The sequence below is a fragment of the Perca flavescens genome, chromosome 1, assembly GCF_004354835.1.
Source record: "Perca flavescens isolate YP-PL-M2 chromosome 1, PFLA_1.0, whole genome shotgun sequence".
Classification (NCBI taxonomy): domain Eukaryota; kingdom Metazoa; phylum Chordata; class Actinopteri; order Perciformes; family Percidae; genus Perca; species Perca flavescens.
Window position 1 is genome coordinate 6,094,653 of NC_041331.1, and position 26,622 is coordinate 6,121,274.

At 42.3% G+C, this 26,622-nt stretch overlaps 1 protein-coding gene across 1 annotated transcript in view; it reads right to left on the reverse strand.

Annotated features, from left to right (window-relative positions):
- Window positions 1-336: 336 nt before the first annotated feature.
- Window positions 337-26,622, reverse strand: part of pcsk6 (proprotein convertase subtilisin/kexin type 6) — a 29,042-nt gene continuing 2,756 nt past the window's right edge. Inside the window, exons 3-21 of the mRNA XM_028576760.1 lie at window positions 24,185-24,295; window positions 23,945-24,088; window positions 22,318-22,394; window positions 21,243-21,331; window positions 16,222-16,394; window positions 15,937-16,149; window positions 12,824-12,924; window positions 10,632-10,735; window positions 10,373-10,490; window positions 10,073-10,261; window positions 8,098-8,234; window positions 7,835-7,990; window positions 6,830-6,932; window positions 6,541-6,737; window positions 4,646-4,733; window positions 4,454-4,557; window positions 3,560-3,689; window positions 2,190-2,302; window positions 337-569 (exon numbers count right to left, since the gene is read on the reverse strand). Coding sequence (XP_028432561.1) covers window positions 472-569; window positions 2,190-2,302; window positions 3,560-3,689; window positions 4,454-4,557; window positions 4,646-4,733; window positions 6,541-6,737; window positions 6,830-6,932; window positions 7,835-7,990; window positions 8,098-8,234; window positions 10,073-10,261; window positions 10,373-10,490; window positions 10,632-10,735; window positions 12,824-12,924; window positions 15,937-16,149; window positions 16,222-16,394; window positions 21,243-21,331; window positions 22,318-22,394; window positions 23,945-24,088; window positions 24,185-24,295 — 2,445 coding nt within the window. The 3' untranslated portion in view covers window positions 337-471. The remainder of the gene's footprint in view (window positions 570-2,189; window positions 2,303-3,559; window positions 3,690-4,453; window positions 4,558-4,645; window positions 4,734-6,540; window positions 6,738-6,829; window positions 6,933-7,834; window positions 7,991-8,097; window positions 8,235-10,072; window positions 10,262-10,372; window positions 10,491-10,631; window positions 10,736-12,823; window positions 12,925-15,936; window positions 16,150-16,221; window positions 16,395-21,242; window positions 21,332-22,317; window positions 22,395-23,944; window positions 24,089-24,184; window positions 24,296-26,622) is intronic.

Below are 26,622 nucleotides of genomic sequence, written 5' to 3' on the forward strand. Positions count from 1 at the left end.
ATACCATCCTGTTACACAGATTGGAACATTTAGTTGGCATTAAAGGAATCGCACTAAGCTGGTTTAAGTCCTATTTCTCTGATCGATCTCAATTTGTTAATATTAACGATAAATCCTCCAAGTACGCTAAAGTTAGCCATGGTGTTCCACAAGGCTCAGTGGTTGGACCAATTCTAGTCTCCTCCTATATATGTATATATATATATATATATATATATAATATTATTAGGAAACACTCAATCAAATTATAGAGTGTGGTCTAGACTTACTCTATCTGTAAAGTGTCTCGAGATAACTCTTATTATGATTTGATACTATAAATAAAATTGAATTGAATTGAATTTTGGTTCTTTATGGATGTTTGTAACAGACGTAGAGTAGGTTTGACCAAATGGTAACACTCCACTTGTTGTGTCTTCTTCAGACAGATTGAGAGTGAGAGAGAAGGAGGTGTGAGTGGTGTTTGGCTCCTCATCCGTTCATCAGACAGGTCCGGCAGCAGAACTGACGGTAAAGCTTCTTCTCACAGAGACGGTTGGACTTGACCATCTCACAGAACACCTCGTCAGCTGGCAGACAGATCGGAGCACAAGCACAGAATCAGCTTAAAGAGAAATAAAAACCTTACTGTCTGCTGCCTGTTACAAGTTTAAATTCTTTGCTTATACTGTATATATTAGAGATCTTCCGATACAATTATTTCCTTCCCAATTCTGATTCCGATACCTAGCACATTGGCTGATACAGGTATTGGCAGATACCAGTGCGAAAGAAAAATAAATAAATATAAGGTATATATATAAAAATATAAATATATATATATATATATATGTGTGTGTGTTATGTTTTTACAGCTGTATTCCCCTGTACAGCTGTGATATGATTGCTATTATTGTTGTATGGTCTGGCTCAGGTTAAACTCTTTGTGAAAAATGAATAAATACTGACAGAGAAGGAATGCAATAAAACTTTCTTTGATTATCTAGTTTGACAGTCAGTCATAACGAAAAACGAATATGAATGAACTACTTTAATACTGGCAGATACCGATACCAGCTTTTTAGGCGGTAGTTATTAGGAGGCATTTCTGACACTGGTATCGGTACATCTCTAATATACAGTATAAGTTGATTATGTTTTTCTTGATAGTTGAGGAAATATAATTGAGTCCTGCTGTCAGATATCAGCAGACAAAAACCGAACCCCTTTAGCAGTGTAAGTAGTCGTGTTAGAGGACCTGCCATTGACGCGTCATCAGAGCAGAGCTGAACAGTGATAGAAATAAAGAGGGAATGGTTGGACATAAACTTAGTTGCTAAAAAAAAATCTAAGTGGTCCATGACAACAACTACTTTGTTCGTACCTAAGAGAAAATTGGTAAATGCCACAATTGAACCGACCACTTAAAAGGTAAATTTAGTATTTTCCAACCTGGACCCTATTTTTTCATGTGTTGTGTCTAAGTGACTGATTTATTTATTTAAGCAGCATATATTTTTATCCACTAAAAGTGCTGTTTTTGCCACTGACAGGCTCAGATTATTATTCTAAGTGTCTGACAACATTATGAAAATTATCCTTATAGAGGTCGTCCTTTCTGTTAAAGAGTTACATCATTTTTGCTTTATCAGAAACAGCTCCGAAATCGCTATCACCAAACTCCAGACTCCATGTAAATGAACAGTACTTTTAGCGTTTATAGAGCCAGCATACAGTATTTTCAATAATAATGTAAATGGGTGAATTAGGGGTTTATTTCAACCAACCCAGAGTGGTGATTGTTGAAACAGAGGCTATACAAACCAAGACAGATCGCCAAACTGTTGAGTTTGGCGATAGCGATGCCAGGGATGTTCCATGTTAAACAAAAATTATCTTGATCTAAGGTCTATCTCTGTAGGGATCCTTTCCATAATGGGTTCAGACACTTATATAATCACTAATAATAATCTCAGCCTGTTAGTGGCAAAAACAGCACTTTTAGTGGACGGAAATTGAAGGTGCGCAATGCCCATGACTGTTACAGGGTAGCTTGTTTTGTCTTGCTTAATACTGGATCAATTTAAAAAAAATTGTTGTTCCCATTAGTCACTTAGACACAAAAACATGGGAAAATAGGGTCTAGGTATTGCCAATAGAACATCACCCTAGGGGAATGAAGCCTATGTGGGTTATAATTTCAAACTCACCATTATTACAGGATGCATTCACAATACAAGTCCTGCTGACCAGACTAAAACCCTCTTTGCATTTGGTGCAAGTTGTTCCGGCTCCACTGCAACTCAGGCAGTTTTCCTCACACCTTGAGAGACAAAGGCAGATAACAAACACCTGTTGAGTTAAGTTCCTTCCTTCCTTTATATAAAGAGAGTTGCTTGGGGGTACTCAAACAGTAAATGTATCATTATTTTTAAATAAATATGACTGAAGCTAGCGTATACCTCTCCCTTTGCACCAGTACATGCAAGGTGTATACTTCTAATTTAACTGCAATACAAGAACAATCCAAGGTTTAGATTTTACAGGCTATCAAGTTATACAGATAAGAAGCATCACACCCTGACTGACATGGCAACAAGGCAGGCCTGCTTGGTTCTTTCGGGGAATGATTGTAAAGATTTACAAAGTATATATTGTAACGGCTGGCAGGATGCTGTTGTGTTGACTGTTCTGCACTGCAGTGCAAAGGATCATGAGACTATGTTATTAAAGGATCCTGTCCTAGTTTAAGTGTGTTCATAATGTTCTGTTAGTGTTTTCGTTATGCATTCGTGTTATCTGGGTTTTAGTCTTCATTTAGTGTCAAATGGTTATTTACAGTACGTTTGTTGGGTTACCATGACTGAGACACTGGGGTAGGTTGATGACCTCTGTGTATCGAGTGTGTATACAATGTGAATAAACTACCTTAGATTCCAGTAGCTCTGGCTCTCTGACTTCTTCCACACATCTCGCTACAATATTAATTGCTTTTCCTCTCTAACTGGGATGTTTTGGGACTGATTGGTAGGATTGCTGTGGATGAAGTACACACGGCGATACAGTGGTGAGGTTTAACCATGTATCCAGCTAATTTAAAGTGCTCATCTTATGCTAATTTTCAGGTTCATAATTGTATTTAGAGGTTAGGGTGGACTTTGGGCTTTTTCACTTTGTAAACCTATAACGTGCACAAAAAAGATATATAACACAATAAAGGAAAGGGAAAAAGTCAAAAAGCATAATATGTGCAGATCATGTTACTTTATTAACTTAATTTAATATTGTATGTGGAGTTTTCTTTTGCAGGGTGCAAATGTTCCACCAAAACAAGTTCCTTCCAGAGACTATTTTGCAAAGCCCCCGTCACTACATCTGGAGCTTAACGCTGCCCAATACGATTGTGATTGGTTTAAAATGCAAACAACCCAGAATGTTTTTTCCTCCTATCCCAGAATGTATCAGTGGTGTAGCCAGACTTTACTCCACAGCGCTGTGGAGGTAGAACTGGCAATGCGAGACTATTGTAAGACAAACATGTTAAAATTATGCAGGGAACAACCAGTGATGAATCACCCACCTGTGACACATCTGATGAGGGACTCCTGCTGCCTTTCCAGAGTAGTAGCCAGGAGTACAGGCTTCCACACACCTCCACTCCTGCTGCAGGTAGCCCTCAGCACACTTGATACACTCCTCCTTACCTGGTCCTGGGAAATACACACATATTAAACTTATTGTTTTTTTGCCTAATTCCTGTTGCTTACAAATTATCAAGTCACTATGACTTTATGTGATAAATTCACACTTAAGGAGTGTTAATTCACATACTTTGTACTTTATGCAGCCACATTTTTGCCAAAAAGTTAATTTCAGACCGATGCATTTGCTCAGCCTCTCTGAAAGCAATTCCTTTTTATTCTCCCCCATTTTGTCAATTGGCACCTGCTAGATGATTTTGGTTTGGTGCAGCAACATGTACATGTTTGCATCTGACGACCAGTTACATAAAACAAAAAAATAGCTTCATAGTTATGTGAGAATAGGTAGGCTACTGTTAATTTGGTCGCATATCAATTAATGTATGAAGAAACTGTGAACTAACATTCCTTAACTGATTATCTGTTAATTGTGTACTAATCACATGAAGTCATAGTGACAGGATCATTTGTTAATGGCATGGGTGGAAGTAACCAATTTAATTTACTCTCGTTAATGTAACTTCAAATTCATGATGCATCCTGCAATAATTCCTGCATTAAATCATTATGAATCATGCAATAGTGAAACATGACTTAACTCTAGGATTTGTATGCTGATTATAAAGTGTTACCAAAATATATCCACGACTGTACCTACTGCTGGGCAACACGTGTTGTTTACCTCAGGTTTTTGAATTATCATTTGCCTGTATTAGTTCTGCGGCTTCTGTGAGGGCACTGTAGAAACTGCCCACGCGTGCAAACACACTGACCTGTACACGTCCTACAAGAGGAATGGCATGGGCTGCAGGTCATCTCTTCCAAATGGAAAAAGGTCCCATTGGTGCATTCAGGAACACAAGTCATCCCTGCAAGACTATAATCAAAAATCACTACATTACAACACTTTGTTTTAAACCAAAGTGCAAATATATAAATGGCAGTGTAAGAGTGTGTTTCCATACCTGTAGCCTTCGCTGCAGGCAGTGCATCTGTCTGCATACCTCAGGCATCTCATACACGTGTTATGGCACTTCAGACACTGTCTCTGATCTGAAATAGACGGCATGCACAGCCATCAGTATAGTGGTGAAAATAACTACATCATGTCCAACCTCTGAATCAGCGAACTAGCAGCAGGCCTCAGACCCTTTACTACCAGGCCACCAGGAAACGGAATAATATTCCTGACTGTTTTAGGCCATTTGTGCTGGAATTACCTTGGACTTGGTGGGGTTTGTCTGTGTTGCATCTTCTCTCATTACTTTCCATCATAGTGATTTTAAATAAAAGTAAGTCATTTGACTTGTGCTTTCTTGCTTGCAGATTTCCTTTGGATTGTGGTGGCACCTGGATTGTGGTTGCAGATGCTGCCATGGTCCTGCTCTATGCCCTGCTACGCCCTGCACTGATGCTACTATTAGTATTAAGTCATAGTTCTTTTATCTTTATCTTTACTTTAACTGCCACAGTTCATTATACCATTCCATTATACCCACTGCTATAATTATTATGAGTCATATTTCTGTATGGCCCCCCACCAAGAGTCAGGTTCCGTGTGAGGTTTCTGCCTGTTAAAAAAGGTTTTCCTCGCTAAGGCATGGATACCCGACCCGAGGCCGACGGGTCCCGACGGATCCCGACGGGTCCCAACGGGTCCCGACGTTACCCGATGGGCCGGGTTTGGACAGATATTTAGAAATTATGGTCGGGGTCGGGTCGGGCTCGGTCACATCAGCGCGATAACGAATTTGTTGTAAAATGGTGCTGTGGCTCTTTTTAAGAGAGCTCAGTGCATGTGGGTTTGTGTGTGTGTGTGTGAGTGTGTGTGTGTGTGTGTGTGTGTGTGTGTGTGTGTGTGTGTGTGTGTGTGTGTGTGTGTGTGTGTGTGTGAGTGTGTGTGGTAAGTGGGCAGAAGAGAGATAAAAAAAGAGGAAGCAGACGTGTTGTAGATGTAACCGGAGCAGAGTTAGTGGTTATTCATGTTATAACGTCGGCCCTGGAGGTAGCCTAATGAGTCCCCCCTGGTTTTCAGATCACAGTCGGAAACTAAGCGTTCAGGAAAGGTTAACACATTGAACATTTTAACAGCTTATAAGGTGCGCTTGTTGCCCCGTATGCGCTGATGCGCTCATCTGTTGACATTTCCGAATGCCTTCCTACAGTTGCCTAATAAAAAAGGGCTTTCCACACAAATACACATAGCCTACATGTGTCATTAGTAGCTATGAGAGGAAAAAAGATGAGATTTTAACTGTGTCGGGCTCGGACATAAATTTCTTAATGCCTGTCGGGCTCGGACCGGGTTCGGACACGGTTCTGTTGGACGCGGGCCAGGCTCGGACAGAAAAATTCAGCCCGATCCGGACTCTATTCCTCGCCACTGTCGCACCAAATGTGTGCTCTTAGGGCTAATTGTTGGGTCTCTGTAAATTATAGTGATGTCTAGACGTACTCTATCTGTAAAGTGTTCTGAAATAACTTCTGTTATGATTTGACACTAAAAATAAAATTACATTAAATGTAAGTCATCAGTCTGTCCTCACTTATTACTGTTGCAAGCTTGCTAATATGGATAAGGAACAAAAACATGAGTTTAAGGGATAGTTGTAGAGTTACTTTTAGGTAGGGGAGATAAAAAGTCCTAGTGTGTTTTAAACTACATTTAAACTACATAAAGCCTAATTTTATAACTCAATAACCACACACACCCCTATCACATCCATTTGATTCTTAATAACACTGACAATATATAAGAACGGCCCATGTTGCAAACCCCTGATCTACATGCCTGGTACATATCAGATATTTAATAAAAGGCCAACTGAGTTCAGATTACAATGTGGATGTGTTGACTTACTCTCATCAGCAAAGTAACCTTGGGGACAGGTATCAATGCAGCTGGAGTTGACTGTGTTGAGAAACAGGCCTCTTCGACAGGAGAGACAATCACCGGCTGACCGGGCTACACATCTCTCACAGCCTTTGTAGCAGCGTCTACAGCGACGGGACGCTGTGTCCTCGTAGTGTCCCAGTGGACAGTGGCTCACACAGGTTCTATACACAGTGGTGGGACGGTGCAAAGACAGTTAACAGCACAATAAGGACTTTCCACTTGTCTGGTTTTACTTATTTCTATCAACTCCTACCTGTCACTTTTCAAGCTGCCTGAGCTGAAGTGGACACAGTTGAGGCAGTGGTCACTATCTGGTCCGTCACAGCCCTGGTCTCCACACTCACTGTGGCATGGCCCTAATGAACACAACATTGATTATGATCAACATTCTATCACTAGTTTTAGACATCTTAAGAAAATATGTTTGGTAATTTTTTAAAGCCATAGTACTTAGTTTCTGTCTCCTCCATGAGGAATTCTAAGTAATGACAACCACTCCCACCCCATCCTCCACACAGTCTGGTTGGGTAGTGTTTGGTTCAGAAGCCTTAATCTTATTTTTGACGGTAAAACGTGCTGCTCCATTCCATTCCAATCTAACGTTAGCATATTGCTAACTATTAAATAGCTGCATGCTAACGCCAGATAGCTGTAATCCTGGCGGCCAAGGTCATTTCTCCCCAATTTCGGGTCACATTACTGATGGGACATGTCCCATCGTGTGGTACTTCGTTTAGAAGCCTTTATTAGTGATTTGTAACAGTACAAATGCCCGCTGTATACTCCACTGCAGTCAGTTTCCAGATGCAACAAGTGCAACAACAGCGGAGATTCCAGGATACCCGGAGATGTGGAAACGCGCTGACCAATCAGAGCAGACTGGGCTTTTTTGGGAGCCGGGCTTAAAGAGATAGGCGCTCCAACAGAGCGTCTCAGACAGAGGGTGGATACAGGAGCAGTAGCCATGGGCAGTATGAGAAATATAAAGTGTTTTTTAATATTGAAACATGTAAACATGTTCTAGTACAAACACAAAATACAAGTATGAACCTAAAAATGCTATATAATAGGTCACCTTTAATATAAAATAGTCGCACACTATAGCTTTAATAGATGTGATTAATGCCACAACTGCAATATTATATCTTGTTATTTCAGTTTAGATGTAAAGTTCGGAATAATTCAATTCAATTTGATTGTCATTGACACAATGTGCAGGCACATATGTAACGAGATGTGACTTCTTTAAATCTCTCACCATTGTACTCGTCTTCCTCCTCCAGCTCAGGCTCCTCCAGGATCTCCTCCGTGGCTGGGATCTCCACCATCCTTGAACCAGAGTGCTGAGCACTGCTGGGCTGGTAAGGGTTCTGAGATGTGCCATAAAGGACCAGTGTCCATTCTTTCAGGTTTCCTGTGCCAAGTAACAATAATAATTTTAGATAGCTCTGGATAAGGACACCAACATTAACTGTAGGACATCTAATGCCTGACTGTGCTGATTGTGCTGTTGGAACTCACCCAGCACCTCGGGGTTGCGATGCTTCGATGGTGAATCAACAATCTCCAGAGTCCATGTGCCCTCTGCCCTCTCACCCCAGAAATGAACTGTCATGAACTCCCAGTTCCTGAAGCCCTCATTGGAACTGTCAAACAACCTGTGAGCATAACGATGAGGTGAAATGAAACGCAAGCAAGGTGAACTTAAGAAGATGTTTTGAAAATTCGCACATCCAACAATTCTATTGTGCATGTGTGTTGGAAATATATGACATATCTTCTTAACTTGGGAAAAAGGAAAATCCCACACACAGCTCTTGCTGCAGCATCACTATTTATAAAAAGAAAAACTACTGTTCCGGTCCCTCTAAATGGTGATGCTGCAGCAAAAGCAGTGTGCAGGATTTTCATTTTTTCAAAGTTGAGAAGATAAAAGCTCTATGTTAATGGTTTAAATTACCCCTTAAGGGCCCTTTGCACTGTAGTATTTACATGTGATGAAATCTTTGGCCGGTTTAGAGCTTTGGTCTAAAATTCTGGGAGTGTCATAAATTTAGACCTTAAATCTCTCAATGTTCCCACATTTACGCACCCAGGAATCAAATCAGAATATGATATGAAATTGCACAGAATACACTGGCAGCTGCTTGATAATGTATATTATATTGGCACAGCATGCCAAAAGATTGAGAGTTGGCAACGCTGTTAGCATTTAGCTCAAAGCTAAACCTCACAGAGCTGCTAGTGCATCTGCTATACTTATACATAATATAAGTATAATAATGAATACATAATACACAGCTTACACACACTTTTTCTGGCCATTTATCACAGACTTTGCTTTCTGTTTGTTTCACTTTGTTTTCAACTTGATAATAATAATGATTCATTACGTTTATATAGTGCTTTATCATAGACACTCCAAGCGCTTCAGGCTTCAAACTTGTTGAGACTTTAAAGAGAACTCCACTGATTTATCGCTGCACCCCCTGAACAGTGAACACTGATGACTTAGTGGCTTCCCCAGACACTTACAGTAAAAAAACCATCTACATTTCAAAAGACATTTTTCTATGGTTTTATTCATAAGCATATTATGAAGAGTACCGACAATAAATAGTGCTCTGTGAATATCAACAAAGACGATGAAAGGTCTTTCATCGTCTTTGTTGATATTCACAAGGAAAAGCTAGGCCGAAAGAAAAGGCAAAATAGAGGGATATGTGCCTATCCCTCACACACACAAAGCCCCACGGTTATGCGTGTGTGTGTGTGTGTGTGTATGTGTGTGTGCGTGTGTTTGTGTGAGATGGATTTAATTCTTGGTCAGCCTTTTTATTTGAAGAATGCTTTCCAGATTTAATTTGAATCGTTACTGTTTCGTTGTTGTTGTTGTTAGTAGTATTTAGATGATTACACAGTCTTTTTGGAACATGCCTCATCATGACCTGCAAGCACACACCATGCTCAGAGATTGTGGAGTGATGATAATAAACTGCTGTCACACATCCTGGGAGCGATGTGGCCTGGGCGGTGGAAGCTGCTGAGGAAGCCGCTACAGCGTGCAGGAGGAGAAATGGAGAAATGTGCGCAACCGCCGGCAACAAAATCATGTGCTGGAGAGCCCAAGAGCCGGGGCGTCCATCTTTATGTGCTTGTGTACGATTATTTTCATCATTTGCATGTAGGGTAGACAGCAATCAGTTTTTCAACTTTTTGGCAGGACACCGCTAGCCGGTGAACTGCAATCAATGAGCCATCTAGGGATGTAGCAATTCCCAGCCCCCGCTGCTGTACTGCTCATGGGGACACACACACACACACACTTTCACACACACACACACACACACACACACACACACACACACACACACACACAAACACACGCACAGAGATTCCTAGATTTATATTTAGATTCACAAACCGGCAGAACATAGTGAAAACTGTGAGAACCTCTGCAGATGAAGTCGAGTGGTGTGCAGAGTGTAGCTCTCACCTGTTGGCCAGTAGCTGGGACCTGGTCCCAGACGGAGAGATCAGGTTGATCTCCAGGTCTCCTCGCCGCGGGTGGACAATCAGGACCTTGACCACCACGTGCTCCAGATAAGCCACGTGCTGCTCAAGCTCTCCTGAGCACCCAGAAGTGCTAATGTTGCAGTTCAAACGTTGGCCAGCATGGATGTGCCTGGGACAGCCGTCAATATAAGCATTATGCAATGACATGATAACTGTAAGAATTGCAGTTTCATTTCGGCAGCAGGTTAGCGGGCAGCTACCTGTCTGCAGTTTCCCTCACCTGGTGCGTCGCTCGGGTGTGTGACTGCAAGTGTGCTGAGCAGGAACAGTCCTCCACTTCATGGCCTCCAGCACCATGGCCTCTGCATCCACCAGGCCAAAGCCATACAAATGGCTGACTGGGAGAAAAGACAACGTAAGGAAGGATTATGCTGAGGCCTTTTAGAATGATCTTGGTCCGAGGCTACAGTGTTGTCAAATGTTTTGAGTATGAAACAGTCAATGTACTATGCAAGTATTAGAAGTAGAATGCAGTGTGCCTCTGAATCCTGCAGCATTGGTCTTCCAGTCATCAGCTTTCAGGTGGACTGGTCTGGATGTCTTCACCAGAAGATGTTGCACATCCCTCCATGTCAGCAGAAGGCTGCAGAAACCAAAGACACTGTTCATCTCCACTGGCTAGACAGAGCCACTAGTGACCTTTAGCTTTGTTTCATTGTTATGACAAGTCAATTCAACTTCTTTAGTTTGATTTTGGCAGACCGTTCCATTGGTCAACTTTAGCCTTTACAGTACATTCACACATGGAGGTACAAAAATACAAGAAGAGGCAAGACACCATTCATTGTTAAGTAAGGGTGCTTTCACACCTATAGTTCGGTAGACTCTGTGTGATTCGGGGGTTAGGTTGCAACATTGTTGCATTTTTCATTTGGTCACACGGTCAAAACGGTCGCTTGTTTATTGGACAATATCCGAGTGAAACTCACCGATACTTATGGTCTCAGAAATAATGGAGCAACACCAAATTTTTAACGTCTTGGGTTTTCTGGTTCTGCTTCAGTGTTTCTAATGTTTTAGAAGAAGGCGAACAATAAGCAGCTGACAAATAGCGAGTAAAGGAGAGAGAGAGATGATGATGTTACACAGACTTATGATGTGTGCTCAGAACAGCTTATGGATCTGAAAGTTTTCCCGTAAATCATATAGGAGTCTGTAAATTGTGTTCAAGGTTAAAACTGCAGGCTTCTGGTTTACTTCCTGTATTTGGGTTGGATCGCGTTCTCACCTGAAGTGAACCGAACTCTAGTTCACTTGGAAGAGAACCGAGACCCCTGTTTTCAAGCGGACCAGATTTCGTTTCTTTGATCCGCACCATGAGTTTTCACACCAGCCCAAACATGGATATAATGGACCAAAACAGCTCAGGTGTAAAAGCAACCTAAAGCTAAAAGGATTGGTGATATTTTATGTTTTTCTTATTGTTATCAAATCCCATGAAAACCATTAATAAGTACTGTGTGTATCCAAAGCCTGATATATCTTATTCATCTGTGTCACAGATAGGGTTGGGTACCGAAACCCGGTGATAATATGGCATAAATGACCGGTATCTACCGGACGGTATTGCAACGCGGATTTCGATGCCTCTTTTCGGTGCCACTTAAATGCCTTCTACGCTGCTCTCTGATGCTCTGAAAACAGATGTTAGAGGCAACAGGAGCATCGCTGCACGTGATGCTAGTTAACACTTCACTTGACAGCAGCTAACATTAACCTACCGTTAGCTAGCAGCTGGATTAAACACGGTTAAAATGCTGACAGCTAAACGGTGTAAAGGGTGTCTACAGGTATTTCACTGTAGAGGATTCCAACAGCGGGATATTAAGCAGTGTGCAGCTGAAAAAAAAACAACACAGACGTGATGCATTCACTTGAAACTAGTAAGCCTCGTGGTGCATTCAAGTTATTGTAAAATACCCTATTACCCTATTTTTTTAAGTATCGGTTCAGGCACCGTTTAAGCACCGGCACCGTTTTAAAAGTATTGTTTTAGCACCGGTATCGGAAAAAAAAAAAACGATACCCAACCCTAGTCACAGAGCTGCAGTTTTAAGACAGTTTTAACAACTGAGCATTTTACTGAGCATTTTTAGCAAGATTTACATTGAGGAACCAATGGGCTGTGCCACAGACAAGGTAGGGGAGTCTTGAGAGACGGACTAAAGGAGTGAGAGTGCTGCGGTCGAATGGTCGAGAAATTGCTTTCAACTTAATTGAACTTTGACCCCAGAGTTACAGAAACTGAAGTCACGGTTCATGCTTGTAAGTGGATTTCATCACACACACGGGCAATGGAAAATATAACAGCAACATTATTTTCTCTTGAGAGGAGTATGAGCATCACAATAACATTGACTTAATGTTTATCAAGGAGTGTCTAAGGATAAAAGGAACATAAAGTACCAATCAGGACAGAAGCTCTGAAAGTTCACAGAGAAATCGGGTAAACAACCTGCACACAAAAAATGAAACTAAAATGTAACTAACTCAGAGAAATGATATTTTTAGCTGTAGTTTCTAGATAAGACTGTCTTGGCACAGCATACACAGTTCAGCATCATGTCAGCAGAAGACCTAAACAGACATTAAGGAAGGACAGAAGACAGATGGTGACGGAGAGAACATAGTAATGAGACGATTGTGACAGTAAACAGAAAACTTGACTTACTTGGCCTCCAGAGCGAGAGCTATGATTGCGGCCACAATGGGAGCAGAGACAGAAGTGCCAGTATGACCGTCAGTGCAGCGGTGCCGCAGGTCAGTGGTTACCTGCAACGCAGCACAAACATAGTATAGTTCCCATTGTATGTAATTTATTATTATTATTATTTCTAGTCATAGTTCGATTATCTTTATTGTTACTATGATATGTGTGAATCATATCATGTATATCTGTATCAGTGTCTCTGTGTCCCAAACAGACAGCGGCAGATGGCCGCCCAACTAGAGCCTGGGTCTGTTCGAGGTTTCTCCCTAAAAAGGAAATTGATGGGCCTTTGTAAATTATAGAGAGTGGTCTAGACCTACACTATCTGTAAAGTGTCCTGAGATAACTCCTGTTGTGATTTGACACTAAATAAAATTGAATTGAATTAAATTGTTTAAAGATCTGATTTTGTATGAATTTCCTTCTACAAAGTATTATTAATGTATTGGTGTTTACTGAGAGCCCTTAATTTGACAGCATGCTGATCAGCCTATAGGTGCGTTCATATGTGAAAAACGGTATATCACTGAAAAAAACATTGAATTGCTTATTCAAACTTTCTCTTCCAAACCTGCTCTGTCTTGGGTCTCAGTCAATGATCTTGTAGATAATTTCAGTTTTAAAATTACAAATGTTCTGGATGCCATTGCCCCAACTGTGATAAAGGTAGTCTCTGAATAGAAAAACGATGAGGCTGGTAAAGCTGAAAGCTCTTTTCATATGATACCAATAAGTTCACTATAGCTTTTAAACAGAGATTGGGGCCAGAGAGGGGTCTGGTCTAATATTACAGGGGCACTGCCTCCCCCTTGTCCCCCTTTAGAATGGCCATTGCTCCACAAGCTGACTAACTTTGCTGTTTGTCTGGCCTCCACTTTACACACTGCACTGAGGAGCTGGTTCTCTCGTCACTCTGGTTGGTGTTACACTAGTCTATATCCTTTGCGTTCCACTTCCGGGATTGCTCCGGTGCTGCAGGAAATTCCGCTGGATGCATGTATTTTTCCTTTCCTTCTGCTTTCTTTGTGTTGGAATTTTAAAATTAGTGGATTAATGAGGACTATTGTTGACTGCTCCTCAGATCTCTGCAGGGTAAATTGAGACAGCTAGCTAGACTGTCCAATCTGAGTTTTCTGTCGCACGACTATTTTGCAGCGGCTCTGTGTGGAGTTTAGCACCACCCATGATGATTCTGATTGGTTTAAAGAAATGCCATTGAACCAGAGCATGTTTTCCTCCCATCCCCGAATGCTATGTGGAGTAGACAGACCCTCCTTCAGCGTGCTTTGGAGGAGGATCTGGCAAAGCGAGACTAGCTTTACACAAACCAAAACATACTATTTACACTGAGGAACAAAGTCTGTAAGCCGGCCACATAGAGAGATGGCTTGTAGCCAGAGCCAAGAGGCAGATTATCACAGTTTGTTGTTAACAGCAGCACAACTACTACCTTTTGTGTGTATGTGTATGTGTGTGTGTGTTGTGAACATAAATCATTATGTCTCTTCACTTGGTCATAATTCTCTTATTCTTTTATTCACACACACACACACACACACACACACACACACACACACACACACACACACACACACACACACACACACACACACACACACACACACACAATCTTTGTACACGCTGGCTTCATACTTTTGGAGTACATGCCTCACCACAAATCTCAACACTGTGGTTGGCAAGAGAGCTGTTCTCATAATAATGAGATACAGAAGTCATTGTTTCACATTGCCAGCTCTATCGCCACAGTGCAGAGTAAGATCTGGCTAAACCACACATACATTCTGGGATAAGAGAAAAAAAAAACAATCACAGTTGTCGCTAAGCTTCAGACGCAGCGAAGGTGGCTCTACAAAATAGTCTCAGGAAGGAACTTGTTGTTGGTGGAACAAGAAGGGTGATTTACATGAAGACGGCAACGAAAAAGTCTAAGTGGAGAGAAGAAGATATTCAGGAAATCCATCGCACAAGTTCAAGAAACAGCAAGAGACTCGCTTGTCTATGACCAAATTACAAACCGGCTCGGTGACGGTGTTATCGTGTCCTGTCTGCTGCACTCACTACCCAGCAACACCCCTTGTCTAAACCAAAAAGAGCATTTACAGTAAGTGAGAACGCATCTGCCATGGACAAGTTATGTGCCACGTGTGTTAAAGGGAAACTCTGTTCTATGTCATATACATAGACATAATTCCTTTGACATTTTCCAGAGTTTATATGTAAAAACAGCCTTAGTTAAGCCAAAGAGAAGAGCTACTAAATTATGCTACTAAATGTCATATGAAGAGAGATTGAGAAAATTAAGTTCTTTTTTTGACTTTTGTATACGGAAGATACAGAGGAGACATAATTGAGGTTTATAAGCTGTGCGTTCCCCTTCAGTTAACTCTTGGATAGGTTGGATACATTTTTTTTGTCAAAAGATGTCATGTACAATTATTGAGCTGGTTTGTAATTTAAGTAATTTATTTACGAAATATAAGTCATTTTGAATCATGAAATGGATATGATTTATGAAATTAGTATGCTTTCAAATTTGTTTATATCATTTTGTTTTGTGGTATACAGTGTCTGAGTCTGGAGTAGAGGATTTTATATCCTGTACCAGAAAGGTTCAATCAATTTTTTTTAAATTTCAATGTTAGCAGCTTACAGACATATGCTACGGGGGCAACCAATTTGTTTGGAATTGTAGTATGAATTATGAATGTGTCTAACTGTCTGAGCTACAGTTGATGAAGATAGATAGATAGTCTTTATTGTCCACTGGGGATATTTGTTTTCACAGTCTGTACAGGGCCTCACAAATATATATATACACATATAGTAAACATAGACACCTTTACCCCTAACACCCTATAATGCACAGTTCCCTCCAGTCCGTTCCACTGGCACCCCTGGTGGGCAGCAAATACAACATATAAGTCACACACACACACACACACACACACACACACACACACACACACACACACACACACACACACACACACACACACACACACACACACAACAATCACCAGTGGAACTGGAATTGAAATTGACGCAGTACTTACAATCTTCCTCTCGTTAAACTCTCCACTACTGTAAGTTGTGGCTATGATGGAGCTGCACACCTCCAGGTACCAGGGCTTGTTTCCGTTCTCTGTGGTGCTGGAGATGGAGATGGTGTAGATACTGCTGGTGTAACCGTCACATGAGCAGTGATCACCCTGGCGACCCCCGTTACCTGACGCCCAGACAAAAATGGACCCCAAGCCTTTGCGGCCCTGTGTGACACACATTGATGTGTATTAAATCTGCTCAGAGACATTCTGGTTTTTCTTTGTGACTGTTCAAACCTTGTTGATGCCTTGTTCAAAAGCCTGTTTAGTTAGCGGCCCTGGGCCATCCACCGTCTTGCCATCGTCTTTTGGGCCCCAGCTGGCACTGTAGATGTCGATGTAGTCTGGTCGGATTCCCAGGGACATGGCCTCTACCAAATCAGTCACATCGCCATCCAGCATCCGAATCCCTGTGTCAAAGACGGCATCAATCCCAATTTAACACACTCATTTCAACTGGAATAGATATTCCAGTCTTCTTTGCATATTCATTAGATTACACAGTGAATTGGTGTATAAATAAAGAGATACAAGCAGCATCTACACAAAAGAACAATAATATCTTGCAGCTTGAAGTAAAGTCTCATACAGAAAATTGTTTACTTTTTACTCTGCTATCTTTGTCTGATACTTTATCTGATAGTTGTAGTTATACTTGATTTTACACACAAAGGTGACTCATAAAATACGATACTTTGCCATTCAAACCAGTGGTTCCCAACCTTTTTTGGTCTGAGGTCCCCCCACATGAACTCACGTACCCCTTCATTGATTCCCAATGTATGTTCAAATATATAACACTATTCATTATATAAAAGTGGATATTGTTTAGTATTTTATTCAATTGAACTGTTTAATTTAACCTCCTAGGCTACTACTACTTGTAGAGAAGCTGAATGTTTCAACCATTTATCCATCTGTTTAAGCCAATTATCTCAACCGTTAGCCAACTATTTCAATCGTTAGCTAACTATTAACTACTAAACTTTTAGCTATTTTAAGTGCTCCATTACTTTTCCCTAATCCTTTTGACTGTTTAGTCATTGGCTAGTTATTTCTATCATTCATTCATTAATTTTGCTAAACTTCCGTGCTGGTTTACCAACTAGTTTTCTCCCCATAACTGCAACATGTAGTATTCAGGTGTCACAGTTAACTTAATGTGAATATATGACTATATTCTTCCAAACAAATGATCATTTCATTTTGTTTTTAATTAGTTGAGCTACTCTACAATCTTTCCACGTACCCAACTGCAGAAGTACCCAATGGGGTATAAGTACACCTGGTTGGGAATCACTGGTTTAGACTACTTAAAAGTGGATACATATTTTTAATTAGCACCACTGGGTCCAGCTCACACCGTAAAAATGCTGTTTACAACACTCATTTCAGAATTTCAGTTCTTGCCCACCCCTGCAGACACCTGAGGTTTGATTCTTGGTGGTGAAACACCACTTACAATAAAGTATAAATTGCATCTTTGTGTGATTTGCTTTAGAAAGCATTGAAAAAGACTATATTAAAAACAGACCAGCTGCACCCTGCAATACAACAACAATGATTTAAAGTTTGACTTGATTAATAGTAGGATCAACAAAGTCATTAGGATTCATCATTTGTTATCCATTAATGTCTAAACTAAACTTTGTGCCAATCAATGTAGAAGATTTCAAGATGTCAGGGGATACGTGAACCTTATGATGTGTAATGATGGCGCTAAATCAAAAGTTGGGATCAACAGAGTAATTGTGATCCATCCTGTTCTTCTCCGTGAACCATCACCTTATCGTGGTGGAGAGGTTTGTGTGTCTCTGTGAACCTGAGGGCTGTGTTGTCTGGAGCTTTGTGCTCCTGGTAGGGTCTCCCAAGGCTAAGTGGTCTCAGGTGAGGGGCCAGACAAAGAATGGTTCAAAAACCCCAATGAAAAAGCTAAGCAGAGATGGAGTGACCCTGCCCGGAGGAAGCCCGGGGCCCCCGTCTGGAGCCAGGCCCAGGCGGTGGGCTCGTCGGGCGAGCGCCTGGTGGCGGGTTTGCCACGGAGCCCGGCCGGGCACAGCCCGAACAAGCTACGTGGCAACTCCCTCTCCATCCCATGGGCCCACCACCTGTGGGAGGAACCGTTGGGGTCGGGTGCGATGCCACATGGGTGGCAGTGAAGGTCAGGGGCCTCGGACGGACCAGACCCGGGCAGCAGACGCTGGCTCTGGGGACGTGGAACGTCACCCTCTGTGGGGGAAGGAGCCGGAACTGGTGCGGGAGGTGGAGCGCTACGGTTAGATCTGGTGGGGCTTACCTCTACGCACAGTCTTGGTTCTGGAACCATACTCCTGGATAGGGGTTGGACTCTTTTCTTCTCCGGAGTTGCCCAGGGTGTGAGGCGCCGGGCGGGTGTGGGGATACTCACAAGCCCCGGCTGAGCACCGCTGTGTTGGAGTTTACCCGGTGTGGACGAGAGGGTCGCCTCCCCACGCCTGCGGGTTGTGGGGGAAAACTCTGACTGTTGTTTGTGCATATGCACCAAACAGGAGTTCGGAGTATTCGGCCTTCTTGGAGACCTTGACTGGAGTCCTGCATGGGGCTCCAGTGGGGGACTCCATTGTTCTGCTGGGGACTTCAACGCACACGTGGGCAATGATGGAGACACCTGAGAGGCGTGATTGGGAGGAACGGCCTCCCTGATCTAAACCAGAGTGGTTGTTTGTTGTTGGACTTCTGTGCTAGTCATGGATTGTCTATAACGAACACCATGTTCGAACATAGGGATGCTCATAAGTGTACCTGGTACCAGAGCACCCTAGGCCGAAGGTCAATGATCGATTTCATAATCGTTTCATCTGATCTGAGGCCGTATGTTTTGGACACTCGGGTGAAGAGAGGGGCAGAGCTGTCAACCGATCACCATCTGGTGGTGAGTTGGGTCAGAGGGTGGGGGAAGACTCTGGACAGACCTGGTAAGCCCAAACGTGTAGTGCGGGTAAATTGGGAACGTCTGGAGGAGGCCCCTGTCCAACAGACTTTCAACTCACACCTCCGGGCGGAGCTTTTCGTGCATCCCTGTGGAGGCTGGGGGCATTGAACCCGAGTGGACAATGTTCAAAGTTTCCATTGCTGAAGCTGCGGCGAGGAGCTGTGGTCTTAGGGTCTTAGGTGCCTCAAGGGGCGGTAACCCACGAACACCGTGGTGGACACGGTGGTCAGGGAAGCCGTCCGACTGAAGAAGGAGTCTTTCCGGGATATGTTATCCCGGAGGACTCGGAGGCAGTTGCAGGGTACCGAAGGGGCCCGAAGGGCTGCAGCCTCTGCCGTGAAAGAGGCAAAGCAGCGGGTGTGGGAGAAGTTTGGAGAAGACATGGAGAAGGACTTTCGGTCGGCACCAAAGTGCTTCTGGAAAACTGTTCGCCACCTCAGGAGGGGGGCGGGGAACCATCCAAGCTGTGTACAGTAAGGATGGGACACTGTTGACCTCAACTGAGGAGGTAATAGGGCGGTGGAAGGAGCACTTTGAGGAACTCCTGAATGCGACTAATACGCCTTCTATGTTAGAGGCAGAGCTGGAGGATAATGGGGGATTGTCGCCGATTTCCCAGGCGGAAGTCACTGATGTAGTCAAACAACTACACAGTGGCAAAGCCCCGGGATTGATGAGATCCGTCCAGAAATGCTCAAGGCTCTGGGTGTGGAGGGGCTGTCCTGGTTGACACGCCTTTTCAACATTGCGTGGAAGTCTGGGACGGTGCCAAAGGAGTGGCAGACTGGGGTGGTGGTTCCCCCTTTTAAAAGGGGGACCAGAGGGTGTGTGCCAATTATAGGGGCATCACACTTCTCAGCCTCCCTGGTAAAGTCTACTCCAAGGTGCTGGAAAGGAGGGTTCGGCCAATAGTCGAACCTCGGGTTGAGGAGGAACAATGCGGATTCCGTCCTGGTCGTGGAACAACGGACCAGCTCTTCACTCGCAAGGATCCTGGAGGGAGCCTGGGAGTATGCCCAACCGGTCTACATGTGTTTTGTGGATTTGGAGAAGGCGTATGACCGGGTCCCCCGGGAGATACTGTGGGAGGTGCTGCGGGAGTATGGGGTGAGGGGGTCTCTTCTCAGGGCCATCCAATCTCTGTACAACCAAAGCGAGAGCTGTGTCCGGGTTCTCGGTAGTAAGTCGGACTCGTTTCAGGTGAGGGTTGGCCTCCGCCAGGGCTGCGCTTTGTCACCAATCCTGTTTGTAGTATTTATGGACAGGATATCGAGGCGTAGTCGGGGTGGGGAGGGGTTGCAGTTTGGTGGGCTGGGGATCTCATCGCTGCTCTTTGCAGATGATGTGGTCCTGATGGCATCATCGGCCTGCGACCTTCAGCACTCACTGGGATCGGTTCGCAACCGAGTGTGAAGCGGTTGGGATGAGGATCAGCACCTCTAAATCTGAGGCCATGGTTCTCAGCAGGAAACCGATGGAATGCCTTCTCCAGGTAGGGAATGAGTCCTTACCCCAAGTGAAGGAGTTCAAGTACCTTGGGGTTGTGTTCGCGAGTGAGGGACAATGGAGCGGGAGATTGGTCGGAGAATCGGGCGCAGCGTGTGCGGTATTGCATTCAATCTATCGCACCGTTAGACGAAAAGAGAGCTTAGCCAGAAGGCAAAGCTCTCGATCTACCGGTCAGTTTTCGTTCCTACCCTCACCTATGGTCATGAAGGCTGGGTCATGACCGAAAGAACGAGATCCAGGGTACAAGCGGCTGAAATGGGTTTCCTCAGGAGGGTGGCTGGCGTCTCCCTTAGAGATAGGGTGAGAAGCTCAGTCATCCGTGAGGAGCTCGGAGTAGAGCCGCTGCTCCTTTGCGTCGAAAGGAGCCAGTTGAGGTGGTTCGGGCATCTGGTAAGGATGCCCCCTGGGCGCCTCCCTAGGGAGGTGTTCCAGGCACGTCCAGCTGGGAGGAGGCCTCGGGGAAGACCCAGGACTAGGTGGAGGGATTATATCTCCAACCTGGCCTGGGAACGCCTCGGGATCCCCCAGTCGGAGCTGGTTAATGTTGCTCGGGAAAGGGAAGTTTGGGGTCCCCTGCTGGAGCTGCTCCCCCCGCGACCCGACACCGGATAAGCGGACGAAGATGTATGGATGGATGTGGGGACCATGAATATCTGCACATTTCATAGCAATTTATCCAGTAGATGCTAAGATATTTCTGTCTGGAACAAAGCGATGGATCAACAGACCACACTGCTGATGTGGCTCAGGTGTTGAGAAAAAGGACAGAGAACTCTACCTCCAATGCGAGCATTATAGGCAATCCCAACGACACAGTGGGAGTTATTGGCCACTGCTGCAACTTGACCTGCACACCGAGTTCCATGTCTAAAGAGAGCAGTAAAAAGAGAGCAAACACAAAAGCCTGACAAGTTCAAAGGCAGATTACTGTAAACATTTCTAACAGGCATATCTGAAATTAAATAACTTGACAGAGTGGTGAGAAGGCTTATTTTATAAACGACACAAACATTTATTTTATATCATTCAAATCAGAAATGTGATCACACCAAGAGTGGGATCAAAGACACACTATGGAGACTACTCTTGCTTCTTCTATGATGGATTTCCTCTTGTAGGATCATTAGTACAAAATGGTCTGGAAAGAAGTCTTTGATTCCTTGGGATGACATCAAAACCTGGCATTTACTGTTGGTATTTTAGGTTGCTTTTGCTCTCAAAGCCTATGTTAGATCTGCCGGAAATAGAAAAAGAGGAGGATTTGAACATCAAAGGTGTAGGCATTATTATGTAGGTTGGGCATAGGCCCATTGGATGGGCCTTGAATACTAACAGACTGAATCCAACCCAAAAGTAGGTGCAGTTACCTCATCTGCAGCACTGAAATGAAGGCACAACCATCTACCTCACATGGGGGAACTTTAAAAAGAGGATTTGGAAAAAAATATTTGAAAGCTTTATCCCATCACATAAAAAGCATTATCCCATCACACAAAAAAATGAAAGAAGTAGTTGTGTGAAGAATGCAAACAGAACTTAAGAGATAGCTTTCTCACCTTCACACAGCTGACCAATCATTGCATGAAGTGAGTGTGAAAGTTACAAAAACTGTTGGACACAGCCCCCCTGACAATCCAAAAATGACTGTGTTTGAAGCCCCCTGAGGCACTTAGTATTTCTAAATATTCTGAAAATGAGCCTGAAACCTATCTGACACTACTCTGCTGTATAGTGGGCAATTGGCCTTATATCAAAATGACAGATACATGATTAAAGGACGTAGATGGGGGAACTGCGGAATAGATTTAATTTGAATGTGACAAAGTGGAGACATTGGTGCTATTCATTCTTACATGTTTTCATTGCGGGAGTCATAACGTGGTGTAGGGTCATGGTCATTCCCATTGACATCATAACTTGCTAGATGGTCCTAGAGAAGTGATACATGACAACAGAAGAAATGGCAACAAATAGGTGAGGCTGAGACAATAGACTGTAAAAATAATGGACATAGCTTCAGTGATGTCACCCATTGGTTTGTGGACTGCCGTTTTGAAGCCTTGAGTTTGGACATCGCCAACGGATCCACGTTTGTATCTCGTCAGTTACCCCACTAATAATGCCCGAAATGATACCAAACTTCTACACTAATACAAATAGGTTATGCACTCATAAAACGATGGATTGGAAAGTACACCAGAAGTTTATGTAAATAACAATTGCCTGTTGGCTTCTCGTCTCTGCTGCTGCTGCTACCGAATGCTTAGGGCCGTCTACAAATTACAACACCGAAAAGAGATACAACAAAAATATTTATTAATTTAATGATTAAATAAGGTAATGTCTCCAAACGTACCTCAATTATAACTTGTCTCCTGCTAGTCATACTACAGCACTTACTTTAAAAAACTTAAAAAAGTTTAACACTTTAAAAAGTTTAATTAATAAATATTTTTGTTGTATCTCTTTTCGGTGTTGTAATTTGTAGACGGCCCTAAGCACTCGTCTTACTGCGGTAGCAGCAGCAACAGCAGCATCAGAGAACAGAAGCCAACAGGCAAGTGTTATTTGCATAAACTTCTGGTGTACTTACAAACCTTCCAATCCATCGTTTTATGAGTGCATAACCTATTTGTACTAGTATAAAAGTTTGGTATCATTTCGGGCATTATTAGTGGGGTAACTTACAAGATACAAACCTGGATCCATTAGCTCCCGCGCTAAGCTATTCAGCTGTTAACGGTAACTCTCCCAATGTTCGACCCAGGTGAAAAAAGCTTCTGGGGGGGGTGTCATGGTGCAAAGGACCCTAGGGTGAAATTACTCCGAACCATCACTTTAAGTTACCAGCTAACGCTAGCGGTAGCTAGCTAGATCAATTGGCGAACGTTGAACAAGACATTTTTAGGTGACCAAAATGTTCCAATTTAGTTTGATGAAGTGAAAACACACAGTGAGAGGGTCAAAGTTTTAAGACAAAAACACAGACAACACCCAAAAACAAGTTCAGGTCTATGTTAATGTCCGCAGTGCCGTGGTTAACATTGCAAAGCTTCAGTCCTGAATGGCAGGTCGGCGTGTAGCCCTTCCTCTAAAGCATACCCTGCTTTATCGTCTATTTTAAAATAAAAAGGACCATCGTTTTAAAATGATGCTGTTTTGAAGAAGACTTGAAAATGTTTAGAAACAGATTTCTTTTTGGAGCCAGTGGAGTTGTCCCCTACTGGAAATAAGATAGAATGCAGGTTTTAGGCACTTCCGCATTGGCTTCACTTTTTAGACCCGGAAGCTTTGTCCATTATTTTTACAGTCTATGGCTGAGACAGAGAAAACACCTTACAGTTACTTAAGTTTTTTTTATCTCAATTCTTGTTGTGAGGTATTGGACAAACTTAGGGCATGTGAAAATTAAATCCACAGCACATTTATTGATTTTGAACTGTGTCCATATTTGGAGATGGTTGGATAGATAACACATACATAGTTCTGAGCCAGATCAGGGTGGTTCCTCTCAATGCCGTCATCCAATATGGTGACCACCACGTTCTTGCCGGTGTAGCCCCTCTGCCAGGCTGCCAGAATGTTCATCTCTGAGCGACAACGGCTGCTCTTATCATTGCAGTGCTAAAAGGAAAATTAAAGGCAAGCACCAAACTTCTTAATTTGTCTCGCCAAAATGGAAATGGCAGGATGAATGATAATTCAGTGCACTTTACTTACAATGTACCACATGTTGGACCATTTAGGGTCATTGAAATGAATGAAGCTTGGGTCACTTTGGACATACCTCTTTACTCTTGGTTTTACTACCTGCTGCTCAGCCCAGGCCACCTAAGGATGGAAATGGAAACAGTCAGAGCCACACCATTTCTATGGAAGCCCGCAACTATACATTAATATCAAAACCCTAATTTTCTAAAGTCAAGAACTTTTTTTTCTCAAAAATAAAATACATTTTAATAATGGATTAATAAAAGAATTGGTTCATAATTTATTTCATGTATGTAAGAATACTGAAATTACTGTTATATATATGCATCCTACCCCACTGTAGAATCCTTACCCTGACTTTTGCAGTTACATGAGCATACACCCACATACACACTAGAGCTGTCCATATTCCTCTATAATACCATTCAAATTTCATTCATTGCTAATATTGGAATTATATTTAATGCTCAAATTCAGCTTAATAATATTTACTATACTATTAAGACTTATACGATAGAACTTAATTATCAGTTTACACTGAAATTCATTTTGCGTTCCCGAGCAGCTCCGCTCAATAAAAAGAAAAGTACAAAGCTGCCATCAACAGCCATGACAAAAAAACATGTTTCCTGATATCCTCAGATCCAGATCTGAATTGGCAGCACACTGATTTTGGTTTAGAACAGGATAGACTGATGTATAAAAGAGATATTGAGCCTGTTGTGTCTGAGCGAAAGGAATCTAAATTGCCTGTTAGAAGGCAAAACTTGGTATTCATAATGTAAAACATGCATGGAGTCAGAAGAGTCTGAGCATGGTCTTCTTGTGGGTTATTTGAAGGAGTGTGCAACAGGTTGACCAATGATCTTGGTGCAAAATTTGAGTTGATTATATAATTTTGTATTTTGCACATGTGCATTGCCACATTGCATGTGGTTGTTGTTATAAATTCAATAGACTATCTGTCCAATCTGAGTTTTCTGTTGCATGACTAAAACAACTTTTGAACGTACTAGTTGCACCAAAACAAGTTGGGCGCATAGCACTGCCCATGACGATTGTGATTGGTTTAAAGAAATACCAATAAACAAGAGCACATTTTTCTCCCATCTCGGAATGCTGTTACTACAAACTACAAAGCTAGCAAACACAGATGTTAACAATGAATGGTCTAAAAAATTATTTCAAAATAATAGCAGCTGCTGTGAATGTTTTAGGAGGAAGGAGATGCATTCAACATGTTTGTTAGATCCCAGGGATACACACATGCATTTTGGTTTGCACACATAGCTTTGTTTGAAAGAAACATATGCACCTTTAATGCAGCAGTCTCACATGATCTGCAAGACTCCTTCACGCTCAAACCTCTTTTCTTCTGTTGTGTCCATGCGTTTCACATCTTCAATTTTGAGCATCTCCTTACTTTCTTTTGACGTTAATATCAATGTAAACATGTTTAAGTCACTCAGTCATTTAAGTTTTAATTACAAAAAATCTATATCTTATTCTCTTTTCAAAATTATCATCATTACTCTACATTTAATTCATTTGATTTTACTTTGCTTGAGGATCCTCTCTCAGTTGCCTTGGTGCAATTATTTTCCAGCTGATTTTTGGATTGGATGACGTGTCCTCCGATATATGCTTTAAGGAAGGCTTTAGTTGTAAATAAAATTCACTAAAATTGACAATTGCGTGGCGTTTGTCTTCACTTTTTAAAATTAGCAGTGGAGTGGAGTGAGTCTCCAAGGAACATTTCTGCATGGACAGACAATAAAGCTTTATCCTATGTTAGTGTAGTGTGAAAACAACCACTATTTTTTTCATCCACCTGAAACTCAGTCCAAGAGGTGCAAACCTGTTTTCTTATAACTGCACAAAAACACAGGTTCTTTTTTAACCCTTGTGTGGTGTTCATATTGGTGGTGTTCATATTTAAGGCTTTTAAATCCATACAGCCATAACAATTTATGTAAAAATACTTAACAGATGTTTACTTTAGCTCAATTACCAATGATATATACATAATTTATGGTTAATATTTGCCATTTACCCCTGTGAGATCACATTTATGAGCATATGATCATTTTCGTTTTTTTGTGAGAAAATTATAAAAAAGGTATAAAAAAACATAGAAACAAGAGTTTTGATCATTATTGGTGCTTATTTCTTAGAACTTAATCAGAACAGGTGAAAGTGCAACATAGTTTCATAGCACCTACAATTAAATACACTCGGGTCCAGTAGACCCGAACACCTCATATGTAATAGAATGTGTGTGTGTGTGTGTGTGTGTGTGTGTGTGAGGGGGGGGTGTACCATGTGCAGTCATTGAAAATAAGTTATTTTTTATTTTCTTCACAGAAAATGAGCCAAGGCCAATGAGTTTGAGTTAGATGAAATAATAAATAGCATAATTTTTCTTTCCATGAAAACGGGTCCCACAG